We start from the raw sequence: 21,277 nt of genomic DNA, 5'->3' as shown, positions 1-21,277 counted from the left end.
GGTTTAGGTTTTTATAAATATACAGGATAAACACATAAATCAGCATTTGTGTCCAAATTTTGAAAATTGGAAACATGGTAAGAACAAGAAATACACAATTATTTACTTTATTTTTGCATTAAATTGTATAAATATCTTACAAATATCTTATCAAAACTTTATCTGTAAAATATAATCCCAGCTAGGAATGCAATTATACCAAAATGTTTTTTGTGATTTTCTCAAAATCTTGAAAAATGACTTTTGAGGTTTTCCCATGTCACAGAATATAGGTCTAAAATAAGTTATTCCAAAAATGTAGAAATAATTCTATTTAATCCTTACAAATTTCAAGATTTGGTGTCTAGATTTCAGATACGAAGTAAACTAGAATTTATAAAACATTTGACATGATACAAGTATTAAAGTAAAGTACGCATTTAAGTACTTTTCAATTAACCCAAAGTGTTAGGTAACTTATTTATTAAAGATGAATTATGTTACAAGCTAAATCAGGCTATTGCAGGTCTTTCTTATGACTCAAATTTTATATAACTTATTAATTAGACATTTATTTACATAACTAGCCTATAGTCAACTCTCTAGAACACTGGATGGCCAAGATATAAATGGATTAAAACAACCATGAGATTTTAAAATTTAACGATAAAATGAATAAGCAAGGCTAAATCTGTTTTTTAAACCTGAAAACTCTTATAACTTGGCTTAGAATAAAGTAATTTAAATGAAATTTTCTATATATATTAATTTTCATTATCTATTTTTAAACTATTATAGCAAAAACATCCAGGGCCCTTATTCACGAAAACTTAAACTAAGATACAATCGAAATTTTAAGAAATACTGCAATTCGATTGGCTGACCAGTAAAATCAATTTGCATATATCCAATGAAGTTGCAGTATTTCTTAAAATTTCGGTTGTAACTTAGTTTAAGTTTTCTTGAATAAGGGCCCAGCTCTTTATCTAAATTTTACATTATGCATCTTTAAAAACACCTCCTCAGACAGGATGCAAATATTATATTAGTGAAATACGTGTGGGAATTCTGGAAGTTTCAAAGAAAAATTTTTTATTTTTTTTTTATTTTGGCATATGATTTATTTATTTAAGAAAATTCTATATCCTTTTAATCCATAAAATCCATGGCTTAGATAATACATTAAACTGAAAATAATGAGAGTGTTTAATGCTTTAAGTCTATGATAAATCAGAATTCGCAAATCCTCTTATTCTTATTATTCCTCCAGGAACCTGGATGGGAATATATTTTACCTGGCATTACATTTAAACTGGAGTACTGTCGCACAATATTTTACATTTTCATATACAACATTTGTTGTTTTCCTGGTCTCGCACTGTCTTTCCTAATGTATTGTTCCATTTACTGGTAGCATAGTTGGAAAATTCCCAACAAAAGTATTCAAAAGGACTTCTATTATTGGAATAGGACCCATTAGAAGCTGGTCATACCATATTCATAAAAACTGCTAAATAATCATGCCATTGAGAAGGACATTTCATCCTTGGGCTATATTTTAATGGATTACTTAGTGTCAAACTATTTAAACTGCTATTAAACTTGTTTTGTCACTGTCCCGGACTACTTTCCTAATTAATGTAACTTTCATAGGCTTTCAATTGTTATATTTGAAAGTTCCCACAAGGCTGTAATTTATGTACAGAGCCTTACTGTTGTCTATTGAAATATTGTGTTGTACCAAGTTTAGATCTAAATATTAAGGACACCTGCAAATTTCGTCAAGGTCACAAGATGTAATATTGGATTTCACCATGTATATGAAATAATGAAAAATGAACATCTATTCGCAAATTAAGCCATTTCAAAAACTAACTATTCACAGGTCACACGTCCCTGGTATAAATCTAAAATGATGTGACAGGCTATTGTTTTTACAGGTGTTATATGTAGGATTATTTCACATAAAGATTTATATAAATGTTAATTCAACAATATATATAACCATTTTACTTGCATATATTTCTTTTTGTTTTTCTCAAATTTATTTTCCATAGACATGTATCCCATATTTAATGGCCTGGGGTATTTGATGGAACCAATGCAAATTTGCCTTTAGGAAGTTACTAAATTTAAGCTTATAGCATTGACGTTTGTTGTGAAATATTACTGTTTTTATCTGTTTGCTAAAATCTCTCCAATAAATCAGTTTTTATATGCCAACATTTTCATATGGACCTATATTGTCGTCGGCCCTGTCCGTCTGGAAGTTCACAATTTGTTTGTGGGCAATCTACAAGTCACAATTTATATCTGATTTTGATGAAACTTGAAATATAGGTTTATCTCGGTTCCTTTCGATATGGGCATATATTGAACCGTAACTTCAAGGATTATGGTCCCTGATTGTAAGAAAAATCATGTTTTTAGCTTGTGGACACTCTAGAGGTCACTATTTTTATCCGATTTTGATGAAACTTGAAATGTATGTTTTTAATCCAAAGATCTTAGTTCCTGGCAATATTCGCACATATCGAACCGTAACTGCCAGGATTATGACCCCTGATTGTACAAAAAATCGCATTTTTAGCTTGTGATAACAATTTTTATACGATTTAAAAAACTGTTTTGAATATATCACAGTTACACCATATTTGTTAAGTTCAAATTTCGTGACAATTGGACCAAAACTGCCGGACAAAATTGCCGCTCCCTGTACGCAAATAGTGTTAAGATATGTAATATCAAGGTTGTGGAGCCTCTAGAGGTCACAATTTTGATCCGATTTTCATGAAACTTAAGATATATGTTTATATTCCAAAGATCTAGGTTCCTTTCAATACTCATGCATATCAGACCGTAACTTTCTGGATTATGGCCCATGATTTTTTGTACAATGGTGATTTTAGCTTGTGGACCCTTAGAGGTCACAGTTTTTATATTTTACTGTTACACCTTATTAAAGGTTGAATTCGAATTGCGGGAAAAATCCAAACAAAACTGCACTACATAAATGGCCACTCCATTTATGCAAATAGTGTAAAGTATTTAATGCGAAGATTGTGGGCCCTCTAGAGGTCACAGTTTTTGTCTAATTTTAATGAAACTTTAAATAAATGTTTACATCCCGAAGATCTCAGTTCCTATCGATATTTGCTCATTTCAGGCCATAACTTACTGAATTATGACCCCAGATTGTACAAAAATTCGCTTTTTTTCGCTTGTTCTCTATCCATCTCTTTTAAATGTGGGCGTATCTTGCATTGCAACTGCTGGTTAACTTTCAAATAAATGTCCATGTTTGGCAATACTATCGGTTCTGGATTTTGTAATGGTATTATAGTCAAATTCATTATACTAAGCATTTAGTCTATGGAGGTACATGGAGGTATGGAGGTATTAGTTATCTCCTGAATCCTGATACTATACAAGTTTTATTGGTATTATAGTAATTATAGTCAGATTCATTATACTAAGCATCCAGTCTATGGAGGTATTAGTTATCTCCTGATAATATACAAATTTTATTGGTTTTTGTATGTTTTCATAGACTGGGCCATTCTTCATTTGAATTTTCTACATTGATCGACATCTCTATCAGGTCACTTACCTGTATTAAAGTGACCTGCCAATTCAAGCCAGTAGTAAAAACCAGTATGATAACAGTATAATAACTGTCAACAGTCTATTGAGTGTCTAAAAGGCACTCCTCGAAAGGACATTTTTATAATAAATGCTTTTTGTGCTGAATTAATTGTTATTGCTTGAAACATTTAAAAGCAAGGCAGGAAGAGATAATTAAGCAGTGAGAGAATAAAGTTAGGCATGTTGAAGTGATATAATGTTTAATACTTGACAAGGTTATTTTTTAGAATATGACAAAATTAATGGTGTCCAGTTTATCAGAAAGCAGAAACCGTGAAAATCTACTTTCTTATATTTGTAAAAATAATTTGAATTTCTTCTCCAGATATAGAAGTATGAGATTTGTGTACTAAACAAAAACAATTTGTCTTTTTCTGTGAATTTATTCTTGTAAATGGTAAATAATCAAAAGTTTAGATTTGTCTTTTATTCCCTTATTTCGGCTGGGTGTATGCTTATTACAGTAGATAGTGGTATTACTTGGTTGGTTATTTTTTATATAAAATTCTCCTGGTAGTTATATCAAATTATATTTTATATTTTTTATTGTTATTTTGTTTACTTTTATTTGAGTTCCCCCGCCCCTAAAAACCCTTAGATCAGAAATCCTGTCATTGAAGAAAGTGGGTTGCTTTCGATGCCAGGATTGTAATGACAAGCGATAGCCGTGCCTGCCTAACCCCACTCCACTTTAAGACAAACAGATATCTGTGAGACAGATGTGTTAAGAACTTTGAGACACAATATGGAAATATGTGCATGCCCTGTATGATTAAATCTTTGTTAGGCAGAACTCAACCAGTTAACTAATTTAAGTTTAAAATTTTCAACTGTAACAGATTGTCATCCTACAGAACAAATCAACACATATAATTCATTGAAATCAACAATTTTATTTATAACTTTTGACTATGGAAGAAGACAAAGTTGACGGAATAAACCTTATCTGTAAACACCTGTTATATTACTTACATGTTAATTTTGACTGTTGTTATTCATCACCTTCATTATGTTTATGTGGTGTGGGGTTAAAGTGAAAATGCCTCTTAATTATCTGAATTATCTAACAGTGACAAAATAAGTTACAAGATGGTTCTGACATCAATTCTAGACAGACCTAATGTAAAGAGAAAGTAGTTGTCAAATTAGATGAAAATTTATAATGTTTATAAAATGAAACCTTGGCTGGAATTTAAGACCCTTCCCTACTAATACCTTAAAACAGGTCTTATTGTTTTTAATGCCACAAATAATAATGTATATATGTACAGTTTTAAAAATTCCAGCTGAATTAATTAAATGTCTATTTAAATATTATTTTGTCAGAATATGCGGAATTCATTCATAATCTGTTTCAACATTTTTATTAATTACATTTTTAATTTATTTAACAATATTACTAGATGGTGTTGTTACTTTTAATTCATAGCGTCATATTCTTTTTTGTAATTTACTTTTATATTTTAATATTTTATAAAGAGGTTTATTCCAGTAGTGAAATACTTGGTGTTGGTTTTAATACCATTTTACTCTTAACATATATCCCTTTTATATCCTCCCACCACATCTCATAAACTGACTTTGATGTAAAACTAATCACGATTTGAATTGTACGAAATAATTAATAATTCTGTCATCAAAGACTCTTAGACTTAAATAATTCTATATAAAGAATTCTGCCTTATATACGATAATCTGAAAACTTTTTTTATGTCTTAATAATTTTCTTTTTAGTTTTGTAACAGAACTCTTTGATTCAAAATGAGACCTCGAACTTCTGTGGTAACATTTAATAAACTGGCATTTTTTAAATCCTAACAGAATCTTTTTGTTTTTTTGTTTATTTCTCTATTTCTGTATTTCAGGCTATCATTGGGATACATCTGATTGGGCACCAAAACCAAATTTACCAAATATCAGTGAACTACCGTCAGCTGAAGTACCAGATTCCCCTTGTTCTAGTGCCCATAGTAATGACTCTAATACACATGTAGATTTAGGTGTGGAATCAGATTATAATGGTAACGAATCAGAATATGTTGGAGATTCAGAATTTGCAGAAGAAGGTGAAGATAACGAACATCCTCCTCCTGAATATGACGAATATCCAAATTATCAACGTATACTGAATATACCTGATGTGGAAGTAGAAGAATATCAACTACCCACCAATCTTCAACATATGACACCAGATCTATATCTACCAGGGTTTGATATTAACGGCAGCAATGATCAGGAAGCCTTTCTTGACCACTTTACAGACGTTGATAGTCATCCTTTCAGTAATGATGGAGACAATAATAGTGTTATTAAGGTACAATTAACTCAACCATGGCAACAACATTATTTGAGCCAACTGAGTGATTATAATACAGACAATGAACGCTCGTCGCTATCTTTGATGGACGACAATAGTGTTTCCATGGGAGGTAATCTATCTCGTAATAATTCCTGTTCCGATATTTCGGGATTATGTGATTTTGAGGACAGTGAAATCAATGCATCAGAAAGTGAGGACGATGGGGCTACATCCAGGTTATTACAGCCTAGCTTACATTCGCGAGTTTAACCTTCTCTTGAGGATGGAAAATACCCCATGTTTCAAAAACTCCTCAATGACATTACCTATTGACTGAGGAATTGAATGTTTGCACAAAGGTGTTGTGATTTAATGGATTTATGGTGCAATGTATTTTAAAAAGTCTTGACGATAAATGGCTTTTAAATATTGGGGGGTGGGTGGATTGCCCTGTCAAAACCCAGGAACAGACAAACTATAAAAAATCTGGTGGGTTTTTTTTATTAAGCAAAGAAATATCCTTTTTATAGATCTGATTATCTATGTGGATGAGAGAATTTTATAACAACATGAAATAACCGATTTCATTAAAATTTTAATCATACATGTCTATTTATAGTATCCATTATTTATATGTTTTTATATCAATGCAATTGCATACTAATTGCATATTATGCATTTTCATGGTTGTGATGTGTACTTTTTTAAATGACATTATATTCATGTAAAGTGAGAAGGGCGTGCCTTGGATGGCATGTAACAATCTTCAACATTAACATGTACATTTTTTATGTCTAAAATCAGCAGAATTGTTATCACAGTCAGTAAACTGACACAATATGTGTATTAAATTACATTATATTATAAGTACTTAATTACCTAGATACAATAAGCTTATCAGCTTTAAAAGAATCTTCAGATATTGATATTAAGATACAATGCCAGTAATTAATATATTTTTGAGACAGTTTTAAATTATGATATATATATAGATTTAATATATGTTCTCCTTAAAGACACAGTTTGCTGGAGGTACCTATTTATAATGAACTAAAACTAAATATGGTTAATTTTTTGATTAGACCTTTAACACTATGAACTAATTCTACAATACACCTTTAAACATCTTTCTGCGGAGAAATTCATTCCCTGACGTTTCCACTGATATTCAACATAAGCTTACGTCTAATGCTGAAACTTCCAATCAACTTTATATAACTGGCAAAAGAATCTCAAGAAAGGGTACAGCGTATAAACAACATATTATTTTAGCAGGCCACATGTAATCTATAGCTTATATCATAGTAGATTATATATATCTCATACATGTTACATAGTAGCTATCGGGGAGCGATAATGTATATTCTTATATATTAAAACATGGTTGTAATTAATATTTTTTGTAAGTAAAGAAAACCTTGTTTCATGATTGAAATTAATTCCATGCATGTCTATTAGACTAATCTATTTAACTTTCATCTAGAAAGCTATTTAAATGTTAAAATTAGGTCACTGAATAATTTGTTTTCAAATATGGCTCAAATTTTAATTTAATAGAAATGGTTAGTCAGTGCTCAGAATTTAAGATTGATTGGAAACTGTTGTGACAAGATTAAACATTATGTTTTTTATATTATCATACATGTACTGTCCTTGAAATGATCTCATTCAGATTGTCAACATGAATCAAAATCATGAAAAGAATTTGACATAAATCAAATTTACGTCTCAGTTGTCTTGGAAAACATTTTGCATTTTCTTCATCACAAAGCTTACTGAGTTAACGCAAAAATAATTTGTTAAAAAATATATATTTGATTTTAAATTATTCAAATACATTTAACACTGACTATCTCTTTTGAAGATTGGATGACAAGGTAGCCTAACATGATTTTCTGAATAATTTTAATTTTAATATAGGTTTTCTTCTCCATTATAAACCAAGATAATAATTTCTAATTTTTGCATTTTATGTAAGAATGATGGGAGTAAAAAAGATATACATGGTATATGTGTTTTATTAAGAGCATGTTATTATTGTTGTGATTTTTAAATAAAAGAACTGTGAAAAGTGTTTAATTTTAATAACATGTTAGGTGTTTATTACTGTTATAGTCTTTGATTTCTTCTGACATGTCATTGTGTTTCCTGCACTCTTTATACATATTCAATCTTTTATCTAGGTACAAAAAATGAAACTAGTGATTTCATTATTATAACTTTCTTGGGCTTCAGCATACTCTCTGCACATACCTAAAAGACAATTTAATGAGAATATTTGTCTTGTGTTTAAATTGTAAAATGTATCTTCTTCAAGATCTTAAGCTTAATATATATATATAACCGATTTAAATCTTATTTCATTTAAAGAGTGCTGATTTTCTGGCCAAAACCATTTTCATTATTTCATTTATTATCCTATTGTCTTCCTGTCTTTAATTGTGACATCTGTGCCAAAGATTGAACCCCTTAAGAAATCAAAATCTGAACCTTTTTTTGTATTTTATGTTGTAAAACAGTCACCTAAACTATGTTTTAGTATAAAATAATTATTATAAATATAAGTCAGCTTTAATGGGTTAGGTTATTAATAGTACCATAGTTTCAAAATAGAGACTAGCCTAGATTATTTTTGTTTGTTCTATGCAGGGTCAGTGACCACCAACCAACATTTGGATTTGTCTAAAAAAAAAATTTATATGTTAAGGTGACAAACATAAATTGTTTTCTTGGAAGCCCTAAAAAATTATTGTTCAGATCTATCTAAAAATGAACCATGTACTTAAATTTGGCACTAACTAGAATACAGAATATCGTTTGGGGTATGCATAGAAATACATTTATTCTTTGCCCATTTATTTGGTTTGTAGCATTAATTTAATTGTCTTCTTATTGGTGTAGAAGCCTCTTTTTTTTAGCTTGAGGTTCATTTTGAATATTTCTACATGGACATATGACATTTTATTTTGAAAGAATCATCATCAAGTCCTGTCAATAGATTTCACTCTGGGTGGATGCATTTAGCTCAATTAATTTTAACAATTTTTGCTGGTTTTTCACAGAAATAAGTGCCACAAGTCACAAGTGTGCAATTCGAGCAAGTAGGATTTCTCTTCATACTTTCAATTTACATTATGTTGTTTGGCCTATTATGTAGCTTGTCACCCCACCTATGAATAATGCTACACATTACATGCTATATTATAATTATTTTTTAGATAATTGTTTTTGGTGAAGATTTTATACTTAGATTGAAGTTTGTATACATATTTTAAATGTATATTCTGTAAGAAATATTACTACTTATATGATTATTGTTATATTTTTGTGATGATTTAGATTATAATATTTATGATGCATATGCAAAAGATTTTGCATTGTTATGCAAGGAGAGGATATGAGAAAATATTGATTATGAATTTGATTATTATTATTAATATTTCAATTATTTGGTTGTTGTACAAAAGGTACTATTGTGAGTTTTGTTAAATGTTTCTTTGTTACTTAATGTTTTGTATGTCTGTGATTTGACGTGATGAATAAACAAACAAAACAAAATCCATCATTTAATTTTGTACTTTATGTAAAAAGAATAAATATATTTCATGATATGAATTGTTTTTTCTTTGAAAGCTTTTGGAACAATGAAGCCTGCTTTGAGTGAAAACAGTCTGAATGTAATAAAACATAGGTTGCCTGGCAACAAGACACTGTTACAATTTTAATGTTTAAATTTAAAACAGATGTAACAATTCTATTAATATTATGGAAAGCCAATAGTTCAACAAATTTCATAAAGATCCACTCAATTGGGGTCTTCCATTTTCCATGGCCCTTCTTCTTTAACCCAGTCGGAAATCATTAACCCCATTTCATTTCTTTTTCCATGGACCTAATAATTTTGGTACTCGAATGAGATTTATTTCCTTGTGGAAGGAATGATGTAGTGCCCACAGGGTCCCAAGGAACAGTTTGAAACCCATTTTGTGCTTGTACTGAGATACCGTATGTATTTAAGGTGGACTGGGCCTGCTGGACCATTGGTGACCTTTGACCTACTTAGAAATGGGTTAATTATGACCAGGTAGTATTAATACAGTCATTCACCCAATACAGGGCTAGACTTACACCACAACTTGGCTCCCAAGATGGATTATCTATAGTAAGTTATCAATGGTCAGCTATGATAGAGATTAGAGACAATAGTAGTAATGAGATAATCCATCTATAAACATTTGTAAACTTAGTAAATGAATGAATGGATGTCACTTAAATACTACCCCTTAACAACTATAAAATATTATTAAGTTTAGATATATACTATTCAAAAAAAGTAGGGGATATTTGATTTTTAAGTGTTATTAAAGTCACCTAATGAAACTGACGAAGAAACAAATGACAAAATGAAATGAAGTTCACATTCATCGATTTATTCCAAATGATCGTTAGACTAAGTAAGGCACAAACTGACCATTATAAGGGTAAAATGATACCCGGGGTCAAACAGCAAAGTTACCACAGCATCACAACTAAGTCAGTAACGGGTAAATCCTCCTCTGTTTGCCAAACAAGCATTGATCCGACGTGGCATACTCCTAATGAGACGTCTAAGGTCATTTTGGTCCAGATTGTCCCATTCCTGTTGCAACGCAGCAGCAAGTTCTTGGACATTGGCAGGACGTTGTTGACGTTGACGTAACCTCTGTCCAAGCATGTCCCAGACATGCTCGATGGGGGAGAGGTCGGTACTCAGTGCTGGCCAAGGTAATGTGGTGATGTTCTGTTGTTGGAGGTAACCTGTAACGATCCTGGCCCTGTGACATCTTGCGTTGTCATCCTGGAAGATGAAACGGCGGCCATGACGTCATGCGAACGGCACAACATGGACTGCCAAGATGTTGTCCCGGTAGTACTGGCCTGTAACACGCCCTGCAACAACATGTAAAGCCGTTCTTCCAGCAACAGTGATGCCTCCCCACACCATAACAGAACCACCCCCAAATCCATCATGTCTGATGACGTTAACGTCTTGGAAGCGCTCGTTTTGACGACGCCACACCCTCCTACGTCTGTCCAAAAAATCAACAGTGAACCTTGACTCATCTGAAAACATCACATTGCTCCAGCGTCGGGCGCGAAGGTGACCCCTATGCAGTCGATTCCGAATCGTCTGGCCACTCACTCTCACACCAGTGTCTGTTTGAAGACGAGCGCTGATCTGATTTGCTGTGATGACACGATTTCTCAAGGCCAAGGTACGGATAAATCGATCCTGGGCTTGAGTTGTCGCCCTTGGTCGACCTGAGCGTGGTCTGTCCTGTACAGATTGTGTATCACGGTATCTGGACCATAGCCTGCTTATGACAGACTGAGAAACATTCATCGTCCGCGCCACAACCGCCTGTGTTGTGCCGATCTGTAGCATGCCAAGGGCACGTAACCTTTCATTTTGGGTAAGCCGACGCATATCAAAATTTGTTTTCTGGTCACTAAAACAATTAAACTGATGTTTCCACCCTGGAATTCAATGCCACAATGACTGTAACATTCAAAGTCAGAGTCGTGCAAATCTTGGGTTGGACCCCCATGATGATCCCAAGCATCACCTGCATTCCATGCGGTAGCTATTGGTGTGTTTGGGCGTCACATGTAACTGGAAATGTTTCTTCTGTTAGGTTCTATAGTGACTTTTTTCGTAGTCATTTGCATATTTTAGTATTATGCCCCCAAAATCAAATATCCCCTACTTTTTTTGAATAGTATATATAATTACTATGTATTGTTTATTGTTACCAAGTAACCTCTAGTATATTAGAGGAAAGATTGTAGATCATAGGTAGAACCCCACAGGCAGGCAAGGGACATACTGAAGGGATGATATATGGTGGAGATGCCGGGTATTGGGTGAATGGCTGTATTAAATACTACCTGGTCATATAATTCCCAACACTGACTACTCAAAAGGAGTAATGTTGACCCATTTTGATCTTGCACTGAGATTGATTTTATGGTAGAATGGATGTGGCCAACAATGGTCACCTTTGACCTACTCAGAAGTGGGATAATCCTCACAATTGACTACTCAGAAGGATTTATATTGTCATTGGGAAGCCTAAGTAGCAGTTAAACACAGGTTTCATGGATGTACTCGAGTTGTGATAATTTGGGTTGTAATGTGAACAGCGCCACCAGGTGGTGTCCCAAAAAGCATTACTTAAACATACATTATGCAAGAGCTAAATCTGCCTATTGCAGGTCTTTCTTTAGGCCTGAAATGTTTTCTAAATTATTAATTAGACATTAGATTATTCAGGCCATAATCAACTCTCGATGGCATCAGATTTCTCCGATATTAAATAGATTAGAACAATTCAGCCATATTTTGATTTAAGCTAAAAATGAAGGAGCGATGTTGAAATTATTGCACATTTCTTGTCAAACCTTCAAAGGCTAATATCTTCGCTCGCAATAGAGTAATTTGAATGAAATTTTCAAATTATTCATTTTACATTATCTTTTTTCAAACTATTATAGCAAGAATGGCTAGCTCTTTATCTAAATCTTACATAATGTATCTTTAAAGCATTGCATTTATTGGGTTCCATGATCATATCTACTAATTCCAGTCCTCAAACCTTTTGAACTTGAGATTTTAATTAAATCTTTGCTAGCTCCTGGACTAATATGCATGTGTTTGACGAACTTACTGCATCATTGATCATTTGAAATGCAATGACTGTTTTACTATTATATCAATTACATAAATTTGAACACCAATGCCATCTGTGCATATTTCATTTGGCTACAGTCAGTGCAGGATTCAGATGAAATTTACTTGTTACTCTTGATACGTTTTTAATGTGTTGTAAATGTCCCCAAAATGATGACTTGACTGCTGTAGGCGTATTTTTCGTTGACAGACAACCGATGTTTAAGATTAAAGTCGGGTTATAATAATGAGGTGTGCACCTTCAAGGCCATTGCATTTAACCTTTCGTCATTATGTGAACTTTAATATATATACATGTAGATAAAAAAAACACAATATGGTGTCAGGGTTTCCGACATAATAATGTACATTTGTAAAGCGCCAAAAGCATGCTCAAAGCGCATTGAGAAAATAGTTATATACACAGTGAACAGAAAGTCTAATTCCCATAGCATTCCCGAGTTGTGATTTGAAAGTAGTCAAAATTTCACAGTTTAGGATTTACAGAGTATAGGTAAATCACTGCACAATTGAGGAGCAACTACACTGAAACTTCTGTAACTAAAAAGTTTCAATTTCGACTGTGGAACCAAAAGATTGTTCTGGTTCTAAGATCTCAAGGACCGATTTGGTGGATTTGGTGTTAGTAGTTCGGATAAATAGCTGTAAATTTGGCTTTCATGGGTATGATGGATTAAACCCACATTTAGCCACCAGACTGAAGAATCGAGGGTGGGATTGATATCGGGACTCATAGTTTAGATAATGTCGACCAAACCGATTCAAATAGGCTATAAAAAATATGCACAGTAAGAATGTAAGTTGGAGACTGAGATAAATTAAGGTTTATTTCAAGTTTGATCAAAATCAGCCATTTGATGTGATCAACCAATCAGAGTTCTGATAGTTACTAAAATGTGAATTTAGAGCAGTAGGACGTTAAGCCCCATTTCCTTTTATTTCATTAAATCTTGTCGGTATATGTTTTATAGTGTTTTATAATACTGGGTACTGCTTTCTGAAATTTAGTGACTTTGTCTCCTACACATTTTACACCTAGCGAAGAGATGGGTATTCATCTGCTTCCCACATGCACAGTTATGTTACATACAAATCAGGCCCAACGTTTGACAGGAACATGGGGTCCAATTGTACCCCTAAACTCACAGTTTGCTAATGTGTTTGCTGTCTGATACCATATTGCGTATGCCAGAGTATTTTCTCTTTTAGCATCTGCATGTTACAAATCCCAAAAATTGAATGATGAATTCCAAATATTCAATGTTTTTTGTATCAAGCGTGAATTGCCATTTAACCTCTTTATCACATAGACATAGTACACATAGTAGCAATTTTGTGATAATTATTAAATCTTTTCCATATTATGTCAATTAAATGTTTTTAGTTGTTGTTTAGATGTCAAATATGAAAACAAATAAAAACCAAACTGGGGTACATAATATGGACCCCATGATACTTGCTAAGTGATTCCCACAACGTGCACCCACAAGGTTTAAAAATAAAATTCCATTTTTAGTTTACCAAAATCCTTTCACTCATTATTAGAAATAAAGATAGTGAGTTTAAAAGGGGTGGACGAGAACACCAAATTTAACAATCGAGTATAAAATACACACTAAGTATAGTAAGGGAGTTAGGTTCAGGTTGTTTCGAAAATCGCGAACAAAATTTCTACTATTCTAGGTTGAGTGGGCAGCGGTGCCCGATACTCTGAACCTTAATTCTTAAAGTGGACAAAGATGGGCGAAAAAACTTTTCGGTAGGCATAGCAAATGGTTACTATACTCAAAGCCATTAAAGACGCAATCCCTTATACGTGAAATATTTTTGGTAAACATTGTCTTGGGCTTTCCTATCTTATGGCACATACTAGGTTAAACTTGTGATGGGTCTCTTTTTGTGGAGTTCTGGGTTTGAACCCAATATCAGTTCTTGGTAATGAACTTTGTTCGTGCAAACGCAACACTTGTCTTTTTTCACGACTTTAGGAAGTCCCATGTCACACCCTGCACTCTGTCCCTTTAAATACAGATCAAAATTTCAACATTCATCACTTCGGAAAAATGCCACGCCTTACACAAGAAAACGGGAACAGAGCTATTGACATGATGAATAAGGGGGCTTCACAGGTAGCCGTCGCAAGACACTTTAATGTCCACCCATCGACCCATTGCTCGCCTCGGACAACGCTACCACGCCACTGGCACATGAACATAAACAGTTCATATGGGCGGCTTATCTGACGGCCCCATTTTACTCGCAAAGAGATACACCGGCAAAAGTGAAAATGGACGTTTTTGATTTTTGTCTTAAGAGTGTATCCGCGAGAAGACCATGCAAAAATCGCAAAAAGTGCTAAGATGGGGGGTCGGAAGTTTTTGATCAAACTTATGGTATGACACCCCCTAGGGGCAAGAGTTAACATGCTGAAGTGGTTACAGGCTGATGTCGCTCTAAAGGACCGTACAGGAATTAATTCATTTTATGGGTAAAATTGCGGGTTTCACATGTGTATTTATCACCTTTTTTAAGCACAGACTGCATTCTATGATGGAATAGCAACCTTCTAATTTTGACCCTGTCTGATAAAGCGGGTTGTCAACTTCTACCCCAGCACTAATTTGAAAAAAAAAAATCAGTACATACTAATTTTGTGTGGACTTGTTTTAGGGTACCATATTCACATTGTCCTTATAGTGCAGAAAAAGATACACTGTAACTTTTTCTTTCATGGTCGCAAGTAGAATTTCTTTGGATGGTTTTGAAGTGCTAAGCACATAGTATCCATAGGTGTAAAAATAATGACCGGAATGCAACATACTTAAAATATACAGCTTATTGAAAAGTGCTAAAAATAAGCTTTTCTGATACATTTTTTTTCAAATTTAATTACAGAAATACAATTTTTGACTTTTATACGTTTTCATCATATCCATACCCATTATTTGTACCATGTTGTACTCTATATAAGTGTGTATTTGTATTTATTGTATATTTGGTATTGTCGTATTGTCCCTTTAACATATTTGTTGTATTGTCTCTTTAAGATTTCATTTTCAAACAAGTTACCGAAAATGGCTACAAAATGTTTAATTTCAGAGCATGTTTCCACTATTCATTTTGGGACACATCCACTGGTTTCTACAATACAGAAATGTGGAAGCTTAAATATTAACGGCAACGAAGCTTAATTGCGTCGAAGTGGGTGACATTGAACAGTGTAGTATGGTAGCTACAGCTCTCGGGCACCGTCAGCTGCACCTTCAGGGCCGGATTTAGAATAAGAGAGGCCGTAGGCAAACCCCCTGAACAGGGACCACGACATGGACCTTGGGGCCCTGGGACAAGCAACTCGGTGAGAGGGTGGGTCGGGGGAAGTCATGGGGTTGGTGGTTTGAATCTCACTTTTAGGTGAATTTTCATTTTCGTTGGATTATTTTATTTAAAATAATGACTATTTGAGAGTAATGGATATGTTTGTTAAGATTGAGCACGTTGAAACTCCAATGGAAGGTCGTGGACAACTGCAGAAGTCAATTCCCGTCGACGCCAGATGAGCCATGAACGATTACAGGCCTTTGAAAGTATTTTTTTTCAAGATATTTTTATAAAACAGATAGTAATGTACCTTAGGGCTGGTAGTAAACACCATATGAATGAAAAGGAAAATAAATTGTTAGTTTTTTTATCTATACAGTTAATTATCTCCAAAATAGGGAAATTACAGATTAATTTCATGGGTTATTGTTTCCTTTACCTAGTTTTTGTCAAGTCGATTCCGGTCATTTTTATTTTTTGTGTCAAATGTTGGGAGGTTGCTTGTTCACGTGAGCATAAATTTTTTAAACCCACCCCATGAAAGAAGTAGCTATAGGTCGTCAAACTTTGGGTGACGAAAAATGTGGAATTTAGACAGGCTTTGATATCCAGTCCGTATACAGATCTCGATCACCAGAATCGTCTGACGTTAATATATTGTGGTAACAGCACTGAGTCATCGATAAATTGTGTGAGTTTGGTCTTTCTGCTACGTATAGTAAAGGTGTAAGGACTTGCCAAAGTTGGTATTTGAGAAAAGACAGATTTTGGCGATTTCACCATATGAAAAATGTTTTTTTCAATTTTCTCATACAGGAATTGAAAGATTTATCTAATATTGCACATTTATGTGTTTTGGGACTATCCCAACTTATAAACCAAATTTGGTCAAAATCTGTGATTGAAGCCTTAGCACCTTCTGCATGGTTTTCTCGTGGACACGCTCTTAATAATGAGTAATTGCTCCACCAATCCTCAGACATTCAGCAATTCGTCGTGGTATGCGCCTAATCAAGCGTCCAATCACGATTTGGGGCAATCTGACCCACTCCCCTTTAGTGCCACGGCCAATTCTTGCAGTGTTGTCGGTTGACGTTGACATCGACGAACACGTCTCCCGATGAAAATAAACGTAACACACTAAAGCAAAGATACGCTAAACAGTAAATCTTATGCAAGAACCGATAGGAATGCTAACATGGATAGATAAACCAGCACACGGCAGTTTTCATCACCCTTCAAATTTGACAATGAACCCCTCCCACGTGTATGGCGCTATTGCGTGTCGCATGTGCAGCTCAGTGGTTCTGTTGGGGCGACAAGTTCTTCATCTGTGAACATACTCGCAAAGCATGTCAAGTGTCCATGACTATTTATCATATCACAACCTGCATAGGTATTTGCATTTCAATATCCCCTACTTTTTGTGAAGAGTATAGCTCACGTGACAAATGAAGACGACCCAAGCAATTAGCGCATTTACCGGTAATTTGAATAACCCCGTATACTTGATATCCCAAACTATTCTCTATAAACTAAGTCAATTAAATGTTGTCTAAACGCCAATCAACAAAAAATACGAGGCTACTTTATTACAAAAACATCAGTGAACAAAGCTAATTGATTATTGGGTAAAGAAATAATTATAAACGACTGATGAGTAAAACTTGATAATTCTATACAATTAACATGTGGACGATTCAAAGTTCCCTCGTAACTTGTTTCGAACGTACGTTGCTTAAGAAGACCCACGACCCTTCCTTCCTCCCTTAAGAACATCCCCTTTACCCCACTGAGAGATGAGTTAATTCGACTTCCGCGTACAAAAATTATTTTTTCGTTAAAAGTTTCACTATTGGTCCACTAGAACATAACACTAACTTAAGAACGCGAAATCCCCTTCTATCCCGGATAAGAACGACACAACTTGGGACACATGGGTGAAATGACGAAAATGACGATTAAATTCGACTTTTACGTATACAGCGGTCAAATTTTGTACGCGATTTTAGACACAACCTAGCTGAACCCATTTCCTTTATGGAAGACCAAATGGGACGATATTCATGATTCTTGTTTCTACATTCCAGTTTGAACATTTTAGACATGAACGCAACATTCTAAACTAATGATTCTTGTTTCTACATTCTTATGTCAACATTTCATGCACAAAATCAACATTTTAAACAAAAAATTGACTTTATGTTTCATTTTCGGCGTTTTATCGGTAACTTTTATATATCATTAAATATTAAAATTAAAAAATAATTTCTAAATTTTACACGACAAAGAAATCAATTCATTGGTTTCTGAAAGTATCTAAAAAAAAAATCTGGAATTTAAACTCTTATGAAAATATTTTCTACGTTTCAAAAAGTTTTGAAGTTAAAATCTTGAAATGAAAATGTCCAGAAAAATATCATGAATTATCAACATTATTACACCAGAGGGCGTTAGCGTATGTGTACAACTTTGATACAGACTATAGATTAGAAATCAAAAGTAGACTTTTCCACGAGTGGAAGTGGGCCCCTGCTGTGTTAACAGTACACGTAATTAGTTGCATGAAACAGAAATTAATAATATAATATAATAACAATACAAATAACTTCTATAATTTAAACAGCTAGAAAAATTAGGACAAAGGCCTTTCTTACATATTCGCTGTTATTTGTTTACTTTTTCATATGTTTACAAATTAGACCTACACGTGTTTCGAATATGGCAAAAATAGATGGTAATGCTGTGTTTTAAATGGAATCTATTCACTATTATTTGTTTACTTTTTCATATTAACTATAACTAAAGGATAGTGTTTGCAAATTAGACCTACACGTGTTTCGAGTGGAAAAATCTACTTTTGATTTCTAATCTATAGTCTGTATCAAAGTTGTACACATACGCTAACGCCCTCTGGTGTAATAATGTTGATAATTCATTATATTTTTCTGGGCATTTTCATTTCAAGATTTTAACTTCAAGACTTTTTGAAACGTAGAAAATATTTTCATAAGAGTTCAAATTCCAGATTTTTTTTTAGATACTTTTAGAAACCAATGAATTGATTTCTTTGTCGTGAAAAATTAAGAAATTATTTTTTAATTTTAATATTTAATGATATATAAAAGTTACCGATAAAACGCCGAAAATGAAACATAAAGTCAATTTTTTGTTTAAAATGTTGATTTTGTGCATGAAATGTTGACATAAGAATGTAGAAACAAGAATCATTAGTTTAGAATGTTGCGTTCGTGTCTAAAATGTTCAAACCGGAATGTAGAAACTAGAATCATGAATATTGTCCCATTTGGTCTTCCATACTCCCTTACTAAAGTACAGGATATACACTAAAAATATGTCAATGTGACAAAGATAGCGAAGGTAACACGTGATACGAACGACACGTGTTTCGAATAAAACTAATGTTTCACCTTTATTGACCTGGCCTGTGGACATATGAAGCTAGAGAATATTTATTTGTGAAAGTTGTCTAAAACCTCATTATTTATTTCCTAAATTTATAAGTAATACGAGGTGACAAAACTGGCACCTCATGTAATATTTGTTTAGTAACCTTTCAATACTACGAGTAAATAATATTATGTATAGTTTGACTTCAATCTCCCACAAAAAATCTAGAATATTTAATACATTTAAACAGATAAATACTGTAGACCTATTTTTGACAGCAGACAGTGTCATCAGAAAAAGATTTAATGTTTTTTACTGAAAATGTGTAGCTTATATATTGTAATCAGGGTTTTTACGGTATAAGCAGGGCCATGGGCGCCATAAACAATTATTTGAGACGGCTTTTCGGAATTTTTTTTTCTTGAATCGGGGTAGTGACAAGGTCGATCGCCGTGTAGAGGCCGCGAACAGACTAGGCTTGAGGCTCAGGGTCGGGAGTGTGGGGGGTGTCTATAAGCCCCCAAAAGGGGTCTGCAACAGAACCACCAGAGCAAGTGTTCCGTGGGGGTTCTGTGGACGAAGCCTCCACAAATGTTGTGGGGCAAAATTGGTGCTAGTGCTATATAGTGATCCTTCAAATTGGATCCAATGTGGTCGTATATGGTAGTCACCTCTGTCTGTCGTCGACAATGTCTTGTGAACACTCTACAGACTATATATATTATCATCTGATCGTTTTGAAATTTGTTTATGTTGTTTACATTGGGAAGACGAATAAGCTTTTTTATTTCAACAATTTCTGACAATTGCTTTTAGGGTTATGTAGCTTGTTTCACTTTGTAGAACCTTGTGAACACTCTAATTTCTGCACACAGAACACAGAGAACTTCGGGAATAGATCTCTGCCCTGAATGGCCACCATATCTCAAAATCAATATACTGTTTTTTTAATGCGGTCCTACTTCGGTTCACATCATACACAAAATATAACTTAGCTCTGGAGAAAGTCTTCACAGGAACAATAATCTGGTCGCATAAACGACCCTTTAATGCACACGCAGACAGCGTAGTCCGGTTCTGCGGATGACGCTCTCTAATAATTATTGTTTAATTTATCGTGGGGTTATTTGGCAATTTGAATATATAAGTTTATTTCCTTGGTCATTGACAACAAAAATACCCGTAATGTCACTGGACAGATAGACCATGGGCATAGCTTTTATTTAAAAACAATTTGGAAACAAATGCAAAAACGGTAAGCAAGGGCAAAATTTAGCTTACGTGTTTTACTTATACCAAAAATTACAAGTTTTAACAAATTTGTTATAAATCTGTTACATTCGGAAGATCAAATTAGAAAATTGAGAAAACTAGAAGCCCGGAAATGCCATTTCCAGTGGTCTGAAACAAGGATCCGGTTCTAAAGTGCGCCCCCACTCTAGATCCGCCCTTAAGTCTACAATTACACTACAGAAAGTAGGTAGAGCCTAATCATTAATATCTACTACTAATTAATGTTCGGCTACACTCGTTTTTTTTTATACACTCATATTTTCATGTGGATGTATATTGTCGTGTCCCGCGTGTCCGTCCGTCCACATTTTGTTTCTGGGCACTCTACAGGTCACAATTTTAATCCCATTTTGACGTTACCTGAAATATAGGTTTATCTCCCAAAGATCTCGGTTCCGTTCGATATTCGTGCATATCGGACCGTAACCTCGTGGATTATGGACCCTGACTGTACGAAAAATCACGATTTTAGGTTGCGGTCCCTAGCTAAGGGTCAAATTTTTTATCCAATTTAGATGAAACTTGAAATGTATGTTTATAACCAAAAGATCTCAGTCAGTGCCGGGTTAACCTTGTGGGAGGCCCGGGACATACCAACTGTG

General features: G+C 33.8%; 1 protein-coding gene across 2 annotated transcripts in view; it reads left to right on the top strand.

Annotated features, from left to right (window-relative positions):
• Positions 1–9,534, top strand: part of LOC126831113 (protocadherin Fat 1) — an 88,481-nt gene extending 78,947 nt beyond the window's left edge. For both annotated transcript variants that reach the window (XM_050561745.1, XM_056102644.1), the window contains one exon: positions 5,490–9,534. In XM_050561745.1, the coding sequence (XP_050417702.1) occupies positions 5,490–6,193 (704 nt within the window). In that variant the 3' untranslated portion in view covers positions 6,194–9,534. The remainder of the gene's footprint in view (positions 1–5,489) is intronic.
• Positions 9,535–21,277: the final 11,743 nt, after the last annotated feature.

The sequence above is a fragment of the Patella vulgata genome, chromosome 8, assembly GCF_932274485.2.
Source record: "Patella vulgata chromosome 8, xgPatVulg1.2, whole genome shotgun sequence".
In the NCBI taxonomy this organism is placed as follows: Eukaryota; Metazoa; Mollusca; class Gastropoda; family Patellidae; genus Patella; species Patella vulgata.
The sequence above is the reverse complement of the archived record's forward strand: the minus strand, read 5'-3'. Positions and strand labels throughout refer to the sequence as shown.